At 43.1% G+C, this 16,866-nt stretch overlaps 1 protein-coding gene across 1 annotated transcript in view; it reads right to left on the bottom strand.

The window, feature by feature from the left end:
• Window positions 1-1,019: 1,019 nt before the first annotated feature.
• Window positions 1,020-16,866, bottom strand: part of dse (dermatan sulfate epimerase) — a 112,818-nt gene continuing 96,971 nt past the window's right edge. The window contains exons 4-6 of the mRNA XM_070885336.1: window positions 7,683-7,922; window positions 4,870-5,077; window positions 1,020-3,102 (exon numbers count right to left, since the gene is read on the bottom strand). Coding sequence (XP_070741437.1) covers window positions 1,350-3,102; window positions 4,870-5,077; window positions 7,683-7,922 — 2,201 coding nt within the window. The 3' untranslated portion in view covers window positions 1,020-1,349. The remainder of the gene's footprint in view (window positions 3,103-4,869; window positions 5,078-7,682; window positions 7,923-16,866) is intronic.

The raw sequence follows: 16,866 nt of genomic DNA, 5'->3' as shown, positions 1-16,866 counted from the left end.
ATGGTCTGTAGACTAAAGAAGTGCAGTGATGTTGTATATATGGATTTTCTGAAGATGTTTAATAAGGGGCTTACTATGAAAATGAAGACACTTGGTAATAAAGAAAATGTAGCTGTGAACTACTAGAAGTGGCCAGAAATCCATGAAAATGTTTTGGATTGAGGGGATGTTTGTCTTTGAGCGCTCCACGGATCTCTGCCAGCACCTCTTTTACATCCATTTATCTAAATGACTTGCACATTGACATATGAGGAATAATATAAATGTTTCCTGACAATATCAATTTAAGGGGTGTGGCAAACTATGCAGAAGATTGCACGAAGACACAGAATGGGAGACAGATGGCAATGCAGAGAAATGTGAAGCAGTGTATTTTGGGAAAAAGAAGTGAAAGCAAGTATAGGAGTAATATTCTCACTGTGCCCTCCCAGTGAGATCACATATTGGAAATTTCAACACACCTGGGCACAATCTTTGTCGCTGATCTATAGTCTACCCATTAAGTGTAAAGAACAATAAACCATAACTCAAATTCTTTAAAGAAAAAATTTCAGTCAGCTAATTTTTTTTAAGTTTACGGAATGCTTAATAACATTTGTGCTTTAATGAGTGATCACGGAAAGAATAACAAACTGAACAATCCAGCTGCAGTCAGTAGACATATTGTGAACACAGTCATTGTTATTCACTGAGATCGTCCCAGTGACCAGAGGAATCATGATAAAAGACACAGAATTTTCAAAAATAAAGAGAAGGTACAGGTCCACCTGAACACCATTTACACACACATTATATATATATCAGGAATATATAGTGTAAAAAGTCAAATTAAAAATAACAAAAAAATTGGGCTTGTTCAATAAATTGTACATTTTAGTTGAGTGAAATGTCTTGATCCACCCTAATGAAGGGAACCCTCCTGGTGGATCATGAAGTTGGCAAATTATCAAGACTTCCCCATATTCTGGTCTTACACGGAGATACCCTAGGAACTGGAATGAAGGCAAGTACAATACAAATAACAAAAGAAACATTATGTCATTTTATTCACCAAGAAAAGATGAAATACAAATAACAAAAGAAGCTGTGCAATGAGGCGATGTCACACAAGGCCTTGTCCTGGGAAAATTCTGGCAGATAATCAAGATGGCAGATAATAGGAGTGGATAATGGAAGTTCTATTTATCTGCATTTTTAATGATTCATCATCAAATCTTTGGCTTTCCTATTAAATATCTTTGATAAAAATCTGTTAAAGGGTATGTGCAAACCTCGTACTTGCATTAAGTACTCAGTTTAGTAATATTACTGCATAATTATTTAGTCTTTCACAAGATGGCTTCCTTAGTCTAGCACTGCGCTTGAGAACAAGAAGAATACAAGCAAAGCAGTACAAAGCTGTCCAGTAGAAGCACTGCATAGAGAAATCTTTGGGCGTGCAAGCTTGGAGCTTTCTGAAACCGAATTAGCTGTAATGCTAACAGGAAGAAGAAGGTTGCAATATTTAAAATTAAGAAAACTCTTGTGTAGGAAGCCGAAAGGGATTGTGCAGTGCTTCGAACAGTGGCTCCTAGTTTGGCAGAACCATTTTTAACATCTTTATTTGTGCCTTGTTCTGGTTTCGCATAAGGAAAGTCCACAAAGTCAAAAATCTCCCTCATATCCTCATTTCTCTCATCAGAGGTTTCGTCTTGCATTCGCTGCAGTGACTTCTTCCGCTCCTTTTTCTCATTCATTTCGATTTGTGCAAAAATATCTGGAAGGCTGTTGGCAAATTTATCACCATCACCTTTTCCTTTCCTCATTTTTTTGGCTTTGTTTTGTCCAAATGAGATAGAAAATAATTTTTCAATGGCTTCCTCGGTCTTCTTTTTGTCTGATAGTTTTAGAAGTCGCTCGGCAGTCTTTCGGAAGTTGTCAGTGTTCAGGACTCGAGCCAAGATCTGTTTTTCTAGCTGCTGAAACACTGGTTTTGCATGCTGAAGATTTTCCTCAACAACATTCACGTAATCTTCCACCTCCTGCACTGAAACATCCCTGATTGCAGAAGCCCGATCAAACACAATTTTCTGGCGGTCAGCTAGTACCATAGCAAAGAATGGTTTCACAGCAGTTTCCCCAGTTAAGAGATAAACTGTATAGGTTTTTTCATTTGTTGCTAGATATACATCTACTCGATCCAAATCTCCTCGAATGCTAAAGCTTTGAATCTCCACAGAAGGTCCAAAGAAGATATAGGCTGTTCTGGTGATTGGGTACCTCAGCGTGGTTGTGACATTCACATAATGCGTTCCATTGTATGGGTATCCACGGGGGTAAGTCTTGAATGCCAGTGCAGCCTTTTCACTATTACCTTTATCATCCATCCAGAACATTGTATACTTGCCATCCTTTTGTCTAACAAATGCTCCATTCACTCCATCTTTCGAGATTTCCTCAAAGGCCACATCTGTATTATGGAAAAATGCACTCATTTTCTCAAGTGGGCTGTCTTCTTCCAAGTGGATTTGATCCACTAGGAGTAAAAGCTGGGGTTGCAGAAGGAAGAGGTTCCTTTGGGAACTCTTCAGTTTCAGGCTCGGACTGTAGGCCCCCACTGCCTCTCCTCTGATAAAGACCACACCATTCTGTTCCAAAGCTGCAATGACCTGGCCACGACAATTCCCAGCAATCCCATGTTTATATTTCAACCACTTTGAGTTGCACGCTTCTGTCACCTGCCCTTCCCAAGGGTTGAAACAAGTATCTGATGTGGCTGGAGAGAACATTAAAGCATTGTTGAGGAAGGTGTATTTTGGGCCATACAAAGCCTCTGTGATGAAAGGCACACCATTAGGTGCGAATGTGAAAGAATTCTGATCAGGATGTTCATGCCCAGCATTGAAATTCTTCCAACCATTAATCCACTGTGAATATTTCTTCTGATGAACCATGTCGTAAATTGCACGTCCTCCTAGTTTACCCGATTTGAAGGATAGGAAGGGCTGGTTAACCTCTGCCGGTAAAGCACCTCCATAAGTCACGACACCCCAGTCTTCAAAATAATGTAATTTGGGTAACCCATAATCCATTGGTGGGACTGGAGTCAAGGAGCCATCATACCTGAGAACAAATAACAAAGGTTAAAACTATTTTGACAACAGAAAACATGGCAAATTATCTAACAAAATTATATTTCAAGACCATGGACGCAAAAAAAAACCCTGAATTTAAAAAAAATCATTGAATCATAGAAGGAGGCCCATCGTATCTGTGCCGGCCAAAAAGAGGCTATCCAGCCTAATCCCACTTTCTAGCTCTAGGTCCGTAACCCTACTGGTTACAGCACTTCAATTGCATATCCAAGTACTTTTTAAATGTGGTGAGGGTTTCTGCCTCTAAAACCCTTTCAGACCCCCGCAACCTGCTATGTGAAGAAATTTCCCCTCAAATCCTCTCTAAATCTTCTACCAATTACTTTAAATTTATGCCCCCTGGTTGTTGACCCCTCTGCTAAGGGAAATAGGCCCTTTCTATCCACTGTAGGCCCCTCATAATTTTATACACCTCAATGAGGTCTCCCCTCAGCCTCCTCTATTCCAAGGAAAACAAATCCAGCCTATCCAATCTGTCCTCATAGCTTAGATTCTCCACTCCTGGCAACATCCTCATAAATCTCCTCTGTACCCTCTCCAGTGCAATCACGTCCTTCCTGTAATGCGGTGACCAGAACTGCACACAGTACTCCAGCTGTGGCCTAACCAGTGTTTTATACAGCTCAAGCATAACCCCTCTGCTCTTGTATTCCATGCCGAGGCTAATAAAGCAAGCATTCCGTACACCTTCTTAACCACCTTATCTACCTGGCCTGCTACTTTCAGGGATCTGTGGACATGGAGTTCCAGGTCCCTTTGTTCCTCTACACTTCTCAGTGTCCTACCATTTAATGTGTATAATGTCTTTAATGTCTTTAAATATCAGTTAAGTACAACACAACATAACTTTTGAATTGCTCATTTTTAGCAATTGATCAGAATGAATCAATAATCATCAGGCTATAAATGGTCATTAATACCTTCTTTTTTTTGAAGCAATTCGACATTTTTTTAAACAAAAAGTCCCCCTTGCTTGATCCTCTCCACAACCATTCCTTGACAGAAATTTTTCTCAAACTTGATGTACTCAACTTCTTCTTTGTTTCAAACTCCAAGGAATGCAACAGACGACTTTCTCCAACCCATGTGTGAGATTCAGGACCAAGGTAGGAGATGTAATTGCAGCCAAAAGAAGTTTTCAGGGAGCGAGGGCTCCAGTCTACACCGACCTGTCACAGAATATCCTGGAGAGGGAGTCAGCCTCACGATGGGCACACCTCTTTACCAAAGCCCCTCATGTGAGGACCTAGATTAAATGATTGGACTTGAATGTTTTGAACATCAGGGTGGCTTCCACAATGCAAGTTACCTATGTTGCTCCTTCCATCATGCCGACGACAGATATCAATTGTATAGCTGATGAAGAAACACTCAAACTTTGGATGAGAGCTGACGTACATTCAGATATACGCGGCTTGATTCCCAATATAAGTGGGTTCTGAGGGCAGGAGGAGGCAGTCAGCTGCCACTGGAACTCCACACCTTCAACTGCTGGAGGCATCATTCCATAGGGCACAGTTTGTATCTGTGACGTGCTAAAGAGGAGGGTGGCGAGCAGCACTCAAACATTTGATAGTGCTGCTGCTCGCCATGCTCACCCAGGCGGAGCTCCTGGTACCTGTTGTCTACCTAACGTGAGCTCAAGCCTATGCTTGTCAGTTAACTAACGACTGACTATCCCCCTTTTGCACTATACTCTAGATTATTTCATTCTTGTAATTGATTGCCACCTTACCACAGAAATTCAGTATGGAGTGTGCACCATCTCTGTCCTTTGGCTGGTGTCCCTGGTCCCTCCCGAACTCGATTCTTTCTGACCTGTTCTGCCAACCAGTTGCCACTGCCATTGCGCATTACATAGGTATCCAGAAACACCAATTGACTCTCTGGCCCATAGAACCAGTTGTAGTTTGAATCAGCAATAGCCACAGTCCTTTGAAAACCTAGAAGACATTCCCAGAATCAAAATTCAGTGCCAGAAAGGAGTAACAGTAAAGCAAAAGTAAATTGAACATCATTTTCCCAGAAGTCATTCGGAAAGCGGGACCAATGAAACGAGAGGTAAAACTGATATGACACACCAATTTCACTCAAGCTATTTGCACCACTAGATGTCCACATTGTCATTTCAGGACTATCCATCTTTTTCTCCTGTTTATATATGCACAAGTATATGTCAAAATGTTTTGATATTTGTCTAGTTTCACATATATTCCATTATGGGCTATTTACATTACGATTATATTACTATGTTATTATTTAAACTTTGGTCTTTTTTTTTGAGCGGGGCGGATGTTGGTCATAATGGGGGCGGGGCTAACTCTCCGCCGCTGTCTGTCATCAGCGCCGGGCTGGTGACGTCATCGCACTGGCACGTCAACACGTCTCACCCCGCTTCGGTTAAAAGGGAAAGCCGCTGCGAGCTCTGCAGCTTTTTAAATTAGGTCCACCGGGCTGCCAGCGAGGGTTTCGGCCGGGTCAGCAGCCTGGCACCCAAGAGGAGGTGCCAGGCTGCCTGTTGGTGGCCTGGCCGAACCTGGGGGCATTATTGTTGGGCCGACCTGGCAGTCGGCTGACAAAAAAATATACGATGGCGACTGCGGCTGTGTATCCTCCCCTTTAATGGAGGCCACAGCGCCATTTCACACACACTGCAAGCACAATGCTCCAACAGAAAAAAACTGTCGGGGGCATCGAGTGGCAGGCGGAAGATTTTCATCGGTGAATTTTGCTTGCGGGGCAGGACATTGGCGGTGCGCGCTTTGATGACGCACTTAGGAGGGTTCGGCGGCAGCCGAAGTGGGGACCGCCGGAAAAACCACTGGGGAGAATTTCGCAACAGGTGGCTTGTCAAACAAATTGGCGGCCATTTGACACCGCTGCGTGACCACCGCTTTCCGGTGCTAACAGGCCTTATTGGAAGGCTGAATTTCAGCCCCAAAGAATTTACCCTTAAGTTGATTCCATGGAAACTTGCCACTCTAGCCAAATGCAGCGTGCCATGAAATATTAGGGTTCTCATTTGTTGCTCATAATTCCTCTGATTGTAAACTCCCAATTTCAGCTGTGCTGCTGGGAGGAGAGTCCACAGAGCGTGAGGCGAAACAAATCCTAGCAATTGGTTACACAGTTGCATTGGGAGAGGTAATGGTGGCATCAGCGATGTAGGCAGGTTTTTTTTCAGGTGACATTTGCCAGGCCAAACAAGACTACTTCAAAAGGCCTATTTTTCAAACAGGATTTTTGGAATAAAGTTTTGTAATAATAATTACTTTCACTAATCTAAGAACTCAACTAAAGCAAATGAAAGGAAAAACAATCTTGTCAGACAAAATCTCTAAAGCTCGCTATCTAAGTGTCAGTTATGTGTCCTTGTGAATATTTTGAAGCCCAAGCCCAACGAATTGCCAGTCGATTTGCGAAGGTTAGCTTTTAATCGTCCAAGTGTGGAAAAAAATCTTTTGGGCATGAGTGAAACTAGTGGTCTAATTAAGATTTGCAGAAGCTTGTGCACATTTGGATTAAGCATAAGAACACAAGAAATAGGAGCAGGAGTAGGCCATACGGCCCCTTGATATGATCGTGGCTGATCCGATCTTGGACTCTGGTCCACTTCCCTGCCCGTTCCCCATAACCCCTTATTCCCTTATCGGTTAAGAAACTGTCTATTTCTGTCTTAAATCTACTTAATGACCCAGCTTCCACAGCTCTCTGAGGCAGTGAATTCCACAGATCCACAACCCTCTGAGAGAAGAAATTTCTCCTCATCTCAGTTTAAAATAGGCGGCCCCTTATTCAAAATTATGCCCCCTAATTCTAGTCTCCCCTATCAGTGGAAACATCCTCTCTGCATCCACCTTGTCAAGCCCCCTCATAATCTTATACGTTTCGATAAGATCACCTCTCATTTTTCTGAATTCCAATGAGTAGAGGCTCAACTTACTCAACCTTTCCTCATAAATCAACCCTCTCATCCCCGGAATCAACCAAGTAAACCTTCTCTGAACTGCCTCCAAAGCAAGTATATCCTTTCGTAAATATGGAAATGGAATTTTTTTTTTCTGCAGTATCTTATCCACCTTTAACCCCACAACTTCACTTCAGCAAATACTATTGAATCTGAATGGTTTCTTCCTTTGGTTGAATCACACCTTCAAAAGAAGTAGTGATCTGATTTTTTTTTTTAAATCACAAAAATTTTGGAGGGTGTTTGAACACCCTGGACATCTCCCATTACACCACTGATGCCACCATTTCCTCTCCCAATGCAACTGTTGTAGCCAGCTTCTAGGATTTGTTTCGCCTCACGTTCTGTGGACTATCCTGCCAGTAGCACAGCTGAGATGGGGAGTTTACAGTCAGGGAAATAATGAACACCAAATGAATAGCCTAATACTACAAGGCACACTGCATTTGGATAGAGTTCCCCTTTTTATGTGTCACCTTGCCACCTGGATCCAACGTAAGGCTTTGTGGAGCCTAGAATGAAGCTCCTCATGCTTAAAGAACAGTTGAGGATAACTTTATTTTTTAATGCCAGATTCCTACCTGGGAGCACAGTCCTATAGTAGAAAGCAAAATGCTGCTTGATCCAGGGGTGGTCGAAGTGGCTGATGTTGAAGTGCCTTTGTACCAGAAACATGTACTGGAATAGGGATCTGGTGGTATAACTACCATAAGCCACGCCTTCATACAAGGAGCCATCCTTAACATCCCTCAGTAGGACCATCGACTTCTCCAGAATAGCAAGGACTTGTTTTGTCCATAAGTAAGCTTCTTGGAGATAACCTAAGGTTCACAGTGAGAAAGAAAGCATCTGAGTAAAATTGATAACATACTAAATTACAAATTCAACAACAGCAACTGCTCCAAAATGGTTCCTTTGAACAAATGCCAGATTTTTGTTCAATAAAACTCATTAAAGAAGGGAATAGTGCCAGATGACTGGCAGACAGCTAATACTTTTCCTATATTTAAAAAGGGAGATAGAACAAGTCCCTGGAACTATAGACCAATTAGCTTATCGTCAGTGGTAGAAAAGATAATGGAATCTTTGCAGAAAGATGTACTAGAAAAACATCGAGAAACTGAAAATATAATAAAAAGTAGTCAGCACGGATTTCAAAAAGGAAGGTTCAGCTTGAAAAACATTATAGAATTCTTGGAAGAGGTAACAGAAAGAGTAGTCAAGGGTAATGTAGTAGATGTAATATATTTGGATTTTCCAAAGGCTTTTGATAAGGTACCGCATAGAAAATTCATGATTGAGATTAGAGCATGTGGAGTCAGGGGACAGGTAACAGAATGGATAACAAGCTGGCTATAAAACAGAAATCAGAAAGTAGGGATTAAGGGCAGCTACTCATACTGGCAAAAGAGGCGGGGGGGGGGGGCACGGGGGAAAGTGCTGTTCCACAGCAATCGGTGCTGGAACCACTGAGCATAATCGCTGACATAGACCAATAGGGCCAAATAGTCTGTTCTGTGTTGTACACTCATGTAAAATTTTGCATTCTTTTATATAGTGTGTTGAAACATCTCAAAGTGCTTCACATAATAAATTAACTTTATATGGGCAGCTCCGGCAGCTATACATTAAACATTAAACAATGGTTACTCCAAGAATTACTTCTAATCTTGAAAACGGACATTTTTAAAGAATGCTTGATTGACAATTGTTGAACGAAATGCTTTGATTGCCAAACACTATAAGATACATGACATGAAAATATAATTGCGACAAAAATGATATGCAACTGTTGAAGTTATTTTCTCCCCCAACAATAAAGACAGTCAGTCCCCCTTAATTACAAATTCTTGGTTTCAGTGGTGTCAGTCACTCCTGTAATTGGACCCCCTGCTCCTTGTATGCTTCTAAGCAAATTCATATCTGCCCAATACCTAACTTCATAATAGTTCAATCCAAATGTAACAATAGCACCCTCTTGTGACCTAAACCAGATATTTGTATCTTTTCATGCGTCCCCATGTCTTCAATCTTTTGAAAAATGGACTGAGTAAACATCTGGTTAGATGAGGCCAGATACGAATCATTGAGCTGCAGTTTTGAGCAGACTCACTTAATTCAATTAGTTCAACTTGTCTCTGTGCAATTATAAAAGATAATAAGCATTAGTGGGTCATTTTGATTGACTTAACTACCTTCCCTTCATTCTGCTTATATTGTAAAACTGACTGGTTTTGCAGCCTTTACTGGACCTGAGTGACTGCCTGTGTCTCAATTTTTAATTTTACCTCCTTGGCCCCAATCTTCAGTACCCCCACCTGGTGAGAATGGGGTGGTAGTTGCCTGAAATTCATGATAAAAGAAATACCGTCCGGTTGCCGCTCCTGATCCGACCACTGGCATTTTTGTTGGGGCCTTTGCATGGGCCGCTCAGGCACCTACCTGCTTCAGGTAGGACCCTAGTAGGAATAAGCCAATCGACGTACATAGGACAGGAATGCAATTTTGAGGTACCAATTGGCGTAGCATGCGCTGGGCACGCTCAACCAGGCACTGAGTGGCCTCATCAACATATCAACGGTCTTTTGTCGAGGAGATTTTTTCGAAACTTGTGTGAATACACTTTGCATTAAAAACCCAACATTTAAAAGTTATTCCAAATCCTGTCACAAAAATATGAAATGTTAACACCCTTAAAAAGAAACACCCGTACTCGTTTGCTAAATGAGCTTTTCAATATTGCTGAGTAATCCTTTGCTTTAAGTACAGTAGATTTAATCTGAACAGTTTGCGCATTATTTTCAGTGAAACAGAAAGAATCAAACAATCAACGGGTGGATTCACTCTGGAGCATGCATGATGCTGAGAATGACGTGAATAGCACGTTTAGTGAGTTGGTCTAACCACAGGTAAAGGGTCCACAGCCAGATAGGGAATGGAAGACCAACAGGAAGAGTAGTGCAAGGAAGGTAGTGCAGGGATCCCCTGCGGTCATCCCCCTGCAAAACAGATACACCGCTTTGGGTACTGTTGAGGGGGATGACTCATCAGGGGGGAGCAGCAGCAGCCAAGTTCATGGCACCGTGGCTGGCTCTGCTGCACAGGAGGGCAGGAAAAAGAGTGGGAGAGCGATAGTGATAGGGGATTCAATTGTAAGGGGAATAGATAGGTGTTTCTGCGGCCGCAACCAAGACTCCAGGATGGTATGTTGCCTCCCTGGTGCAAGGGTCAAGGATGTCGCGGAGCGGGTGCAGGACATTCTGAAAAGGGAGGGTGAACAGCCAGTTGTCGTGGTGCATATAGGTACCAACGATATAGGTAAAAAACGGGATGAGATCCTACGAGACAAATTTAGGAAGCTAGGAGTTAAATTAAAAAGTAGGACCTCAAAAGTAGTAATCTCAGGATTGCTACCAGGGCCACATGCTAGTCAGAGTAGGAATCGCAGGATAGCTCAGATGAATACATGGCTTCAGCAGTGGTGCAGCAGGGAGAGATTCAAATTCCTGGGACATTGGAACCAGTTCTGGGGGAGGTGGGACCAGTACAAACCGGACAGTCTGCACCTGGGCAGGACCAGAACCAATGTCCTAGGGGGAAGGTTTGCTAGTGCTGTTGGGGAGGAGTTAAACTAATGTGGCAGGGGGATGGGAACCAATGCAGGGAGACAGAGGAAAATAAAACGGAGTCAGAAGCAAAAGATAGAAAGGAGAATAGTAAAAGTGGAGGGCAGAGAAACCTAAGGCAAAAAACAAAAAGGGCCACATTACAGCAAAATTCTAAAGGGTCAAAGTGTGTTAAAAAGACAAGCCTGAAGGCTCTGTGCCTCAATGCGAGGAGTATTCGGAATAAGGTGGACGAATTAACTGCGCAGATAGCAGTTAACGGATGTGATGTAATTGGCATCACGGAGACATGGCTCCAGGGTGACCAAGGCTGGGAACTCAACATCCAGGGGTATTCAACATTTACGAAGGATAGACAGAAAGGAAAAGGAGGCAGGGTGGCGTTGCTGGTTAAAGAGGAAATTAATGCAATAGTAAGGAGGGACATTAGCCTGGATGATGTGGAATCAGTATGGGTGGAGCTGCGGAATTCCAAAGGGCAGAAAACGCTAGTGGGAGTTGTGTACAGATCACCAAATAGTAGTAGTGAGGCTGGGGACAGCATCAAACAAAAAATAAGGGATGTGTGCAATAAAGGTACAGCAGTTATCATCAGCGACTTTGATCTACATATTGATTGGGCTAACCAAACTGGTAGCAATGCAGTGGAGGAGGATTTCCTGGAGTGTATCAGGGATGGTTTTCGAGACCAATATGTCGAGGAACTAACTATAGAGCTGGCCATCCTAGGCTGGCCGATGTGTAATGAGAAGAGACTAATTAGATTCTTGTTGTGCGAGGCCCCTTGGGGAAGAGTGACCATAATATTGTAGAATTCTTTATTAAGATGGAGAGTGACACAGTTAATTCAAAAACTAGGGTCCTGAACTTGAGGAAAGGTAACTTCGACAGTATGAGGAGTGAATTGGCTAGGATAGACTGGCGAAGGATACTTAAAGGGTTGACGGTGAATAAGCAATGGCAAACATTTAAAGATCACATGGATGAACTTCAGCAATTGTACATCCCTGTCTGAAGTAAAAATAAAATGGGGAAGGCGGCTCAACCATGGCCAACAAGGGAAATTAAGGATATTGTTAAAGCCAAGGAAGAGGCATATAATTTGGCTAGAAAAAGCAACAAACCTGATGACTGGGAAATATTTAGAATTCAACAGAGGAGGACTAAGGGTTTAATTAAGAGGGGGAAAATAGAGTACGAAAGGAAGATTGCAGAGAACATAAAAACTGACTGCAAAAGCTCCTATAAATATGTGAAGAGAAAAAGATGAGTGAAGACAAACGTAGGTCCCTTGCAGTCGGATTCAGGTGAATTTATAATGGGGAACAAAGAAATAGCAGACCAATTGAACAAATACTTTGGATCTGTCTTCACGAAGGAAGACACAAATAACCTTCCGAATGTACTAGGGGACAGTAGGTCTAGTGAGAAGGAGGAACTGAAGGATATCCTTATCAGGCGGGAAATTGTGTCAGAGAAATTGATGGGATTGAAGGCCGATAAATCTCCGGGGCCTGATAGTCTGCATCCCAGAGTACTTAAGGAAGTGGCCATAGAAATAGTGGATGCATTGGTGATCATTTTCCAACAGTCTATTGACTCTGCATCAGTTCCTATGGACTGGAGGGTAGCTAATGTAACACCACGTTTTAAAAAAGGAGGGAGAGAGAAAACGGGTAATTATAGACCGGTTAGCCTGACATCAGTAGTGGGGAAAATGTTGGAATCAATCATTAAGGATGAAATAGCAGCGCATTTGGAAAGCAGTGACAGGATTGGACCAAGTCAGCATGGATTTATGAAAGGGAAATCATGCTTGACGAATCTTCTGGAATTTTTTGAGGATGTAACTAGCAAAGTGGACAAGGGAGAACCAGTGGATGTGGTATATTTGGACTTTCAAAAAGCTTTTGACAAGGTCCCACACAAGAGATTGGTGTGCAAGTTCAAAGCGCATGGTATTGGAGGTAATGTACTGACGTGGATAGAGAACTGGTTGGCAGACAGGAAGCAGAAAGTCGGGATAAACGGGTCCTTTTCAGAATGGCAGGCAGAGACTAGTGGAGTGCCGCAGGGCTCAGTGCTGGGACCTCAGCTCTTTACAATATACATTAACGATTTAGATGACGGAATTGAGTGTAATATCTCCAAGTTTGCGGTTGACACTAAACTAGGTGGTGGTGTGAGCTGTGAGGAGGATGCTAAGAGGCTGCAGGGTGACTTGGACAGGTTAAGTGAGTGGGCAAATGCATGGCAGATGCAGTATAATGTGAGGTTCTCTATTTTGGGGGCAAAAACACAAAGGCAGAATATTATCTGGATGCCGGAAGATTCGGAAAAGGGGAGGTGCAACGAGACCTGGGTGTCATGGTTCATCAGTCACTGAAAGTGGGCATGCAGGCACAACAGGCAGTGAAGAAGGCAAATGGTATGTTGGCCTTCATAGCTAGGGGATTTGAGTATAGGAGCAGGGAGGTCTTACTGCAGTTGTACAGGGCCTTAGTGAGGCCTCACCTGGAATATTGTGTTCAGTTTTGGTCTCCTAATTTGAGGAAGGACGTTCTTGCTATTGAGGGAGTGCAGCGAAGGTTCACCTGACTGATTCCCGGGATGGCTGGGCTGTCATATGAGGAGAGACTGGATCAACTGGACCTTTATTCACTGGAGTTTAGAAGGATGAGAGGGGATCTCATAGAAACATATAAAATTCTGACAGGACTGGTCAGGTTAGATGCAGGAAGAATGTTCCCGATGCTGGGGAAGTCCAGAACCAGGTGACATAGTCTTAGGAGCCATTTAGGACTGAGATGAGGAGAAACTTCTTCATTCAGAGAGTTGTTAACCTATGGAATTCCCTGCCACAGAGAGTTGTTGATGCCAGTTCATTGGATAGTTCCAAGAGGGAGTTAGACATGGCCCTTACGGCTAAGTGGATCAAGGGATATGGAGAGAAAGCAGGAAAGGGGTACTGAGGGAATGATCAGCCATGATCTTATTGAACGGCGGTGCAGGCTCGAAGGGCTGAATGGCCTATTCCTGCACCTATTTTCTATGTTTCTAAACTATCCCTAAATCAGGAAACCCTTTTTCATGTAGAGGGTAGTGGCAATCTGGAACATCCTCCTCCAAAGGGCTATGGTTGCTCGGTCAATTGACATTTTCATGCCTGAGATCATCAGGTTTTTGGTAAGTATCAAGGGATATGGAACAAAGGAGGATAAATGGAGCTGAGATACAGATCAGCCATGATCTAATTGTATGGTGAAACAGGCTCGAGATACTGAATGGACTCTATTCCTGCCCTTATATTTCTACATTGCTACATAATGTGTGAATTCAAAGTTATTTAGTCCTGTTTCAAGCTTCTTCAACAATGGCTCGGATTTTGCAGTAGAAATAACTAGGAGGCTATCAGCGCTCACTGTTATTATAGCGTAAATCAGACAGCAACTTCTGGTGACCACATTGCGCAGTTAAATGTGGAAATCAGGAAGTTGCTATCTGAGTTGCTCTGCTCTTCCACAAGGTTCATTATAACTGTATCTCGCTGAGCAACTTTGCATTCACACACATGAAGGGCGAGAAGTTGCAGTACTTACCCACTAGATACCCACTAAACACGTCAGAAAAAGTTAGGGTTTGTCCGTGCAAGTGAATTCTTAACAGTGTGATCAGTCTTAATTACTGCCAATCATTACCTCTGGCAATGAAAATTAACTTTTAAAAATGTGGAGTCTCATTCGTTCAGATTTTAATTATTGTAGAAGATTTAAAAGAATTTTAAAAATTAAAATTAAATCATTGATTTTTATTTTTTCTTTCCGTCTCTTTTATCGCTCTCTCTTAATCCCCTTTCTTTACCTCTCTTTATTTTGTTTTCTGTGCATAATTTAACACTGAATTAACGATTCTAACTTACACTTCCTGGTTCAGATTTTGCAGCCGAGAAATTCAAGGACTCACTGCTCTCAGTTAAAGCCCATTTCATGAAAAAAATGGTGGTCACTTCAGTTCCGCCCACCTCTGGTGCCGGACTCGGCAGCCACCATTTTGGTGAAGACCATAGCACAGCGTTGGCCCTAGAGATGCAAATTTCTAACGCCGACTTGACGACACGCTCTGCAATATTCTACATTTGCGCTGACTTTAACGTTTGGTCCTAAGCTGGCTCAGAAAAGTCGCAGACTGACAGAGACGCTGTCAGCACTTTTTAAAGGGACACACACATCTTTCAGGTAAGTTTGCATTTAAGCTTTTGGACTGGGTATTTTATATTTTATTGAAGTAGTGGCTTGGTGCAATAGATTTTAAAAGTTTTTAAAGTGTGCAGGGAGCGCAGCTGGAAGCCTGCACGACTTCGGATGGTAAAGGAAGACCTCTAAGACAGAAAATGCTGGAAATACTCAACAGGTCAGGAAGCATCTGTGGAGAGAGAAAAACAGAGTTCACGTTGTCAGATTTCCAGCATCTGCTCGCAGATGGAGAGTAAGGCGCAGAAGAGGCTGAAGCAGAAAAGGCTGAAGCAGAATGAAGGATGCAACACAGATAGCCCCTTTCTGGCCGGGATATCCGGGATGAAATAATCTGCCTGCATTACATGTGAACACACCCCAATGCCCTTTTCAACATTTGTCCCACACCTTATCTTCCCTCTGTTACTGACCATTTGACATAAAAGCCACGACAAAGCAAACTTTCCAATCCAACTTTATATATTTATCCATCCAATATGACATCAAGAAATCAACTAATCACTTTTGTGCATTCCCTTAGTGACTGTCTTGTGTGTGCCTTTGCCTACCCTACTGATGTCACGCAGTGCTACGCCAGTGGCTGCAGCATGGTTGGTGGAAGGCTACTGACTTTCAGTCGGGGAAACGGCAAATGAGGAATGCAGAAGCGCATGCCAGGCGCAGCATCAGGTGTATCTAAAAATGAGGTGCCAATCTGGGGAAGCTGCAACACAGGACTACATGCATGCTAAACTAGAGAGAGCTAAGCGATCCCACAATCAGCGGATCAGATCAAAGCTCTGCAGTCCTGCCACATCCAGTCGTGAACGGCGGTGGACCATTAAACAAATAACAGGAGGAGGAGGCTCCATGTATAGCCCCATCCTCAGTGATGGCGGAGCCCAGCACGCGAGTGCAAAAGACAAGGCTGAAGCATTTGCAACCATCTTCAGCCAGAAATGCCGAGTGAATGATCCATATCAGCCTCCTCCTGAGGTCCCCACCATCACAGAAGTCAGTCTCCAGCCAATTCTATTCACTCCACGTGATATCAAGAAACAGCTGAATGCACTGGTTAGAGCAAAGGCTATGGGCCCTGATAACATCCCGGCTGTCATGCTGAAGACTTGTGCTCCAGAAATAGCCGTGCCTCCAGCCAAGCTGTTCCAGTACAGCTACACACTGACATCTACCTGTCAATGTGGAAAACTGCCCAGGTATGTCCTGTCCACAAAAAGCAGGACAAACCCAATCCGGCAATTACTGCCCCATCAGTCTTTTCAATCATCAACAAAGTGATGGAAGGTACTGTGAAGTGGCATTTACTCACCCATAACCTGCTCATTGATGCTCAGCTTGGGTTCTGCCAGGACCACTCGGCTCCAGATCTTAGTACAGCCTGGGTCCAAACATAGACAAAAGAGCTGATTTCCAGAGGTGGGGTGAGAGTGACTACCCTTGACATCAAGGCAGCATTTGACTGACTGTGACATCAAGGATCCCTAGTAAAATTGAAGGCATTAGAATCAGGGGAATACTCTCCACTAGTTGGAGTCATACCTAGCACAAAGGAAGATAGTTGTGGTTGCTGGAGGCCGATGATCTCTGCCCCAGGACATCGCTGCAGGAGTTCCTCAGGGCAGTGTCCTATGCCCAATCTCCTTCAGTTGCTTCATCAATGACCTTTCCTCCATCATAAGATCAGAAGTGGGGATGTTCGCTGGTGACTGCACAGTGTTCAATTCCATTCGCAACTCCGGAGCTGAAGACTGCCATTTGGGAATTATTTTTAATGTTTGTTTTTCAGAAGGCTGTTGAGTTCTGGGGGCTAAAAACTGTCTATTTTTAAATGATTTATTTCATTTTAGAAGGCTGTTCCCCTTTAAGGGACTGCACTGCTTTCTAAA

The sequence above is a fragment of the Pristiophorus japonicus genome, chromosome 7, assembly GCF_044704955.1.
Source record: "Pristiophorus japonicus isolate sPriJap1 chromosome 7, sPriJap1.hap1, whole genome shotgun sequence".
Taxonomy (NCBI): domain Eukaryota; kingdom Metazoa; phylum Chordata; class Chondrichthyes; family Pristiophoridae; genus Pristiophorus; species Pristiophorus japonicus.
Note: the sequence above shows the minus strand (reverse complement) of the source record. Positions and strands in the feature narration are given on the sequence as shown.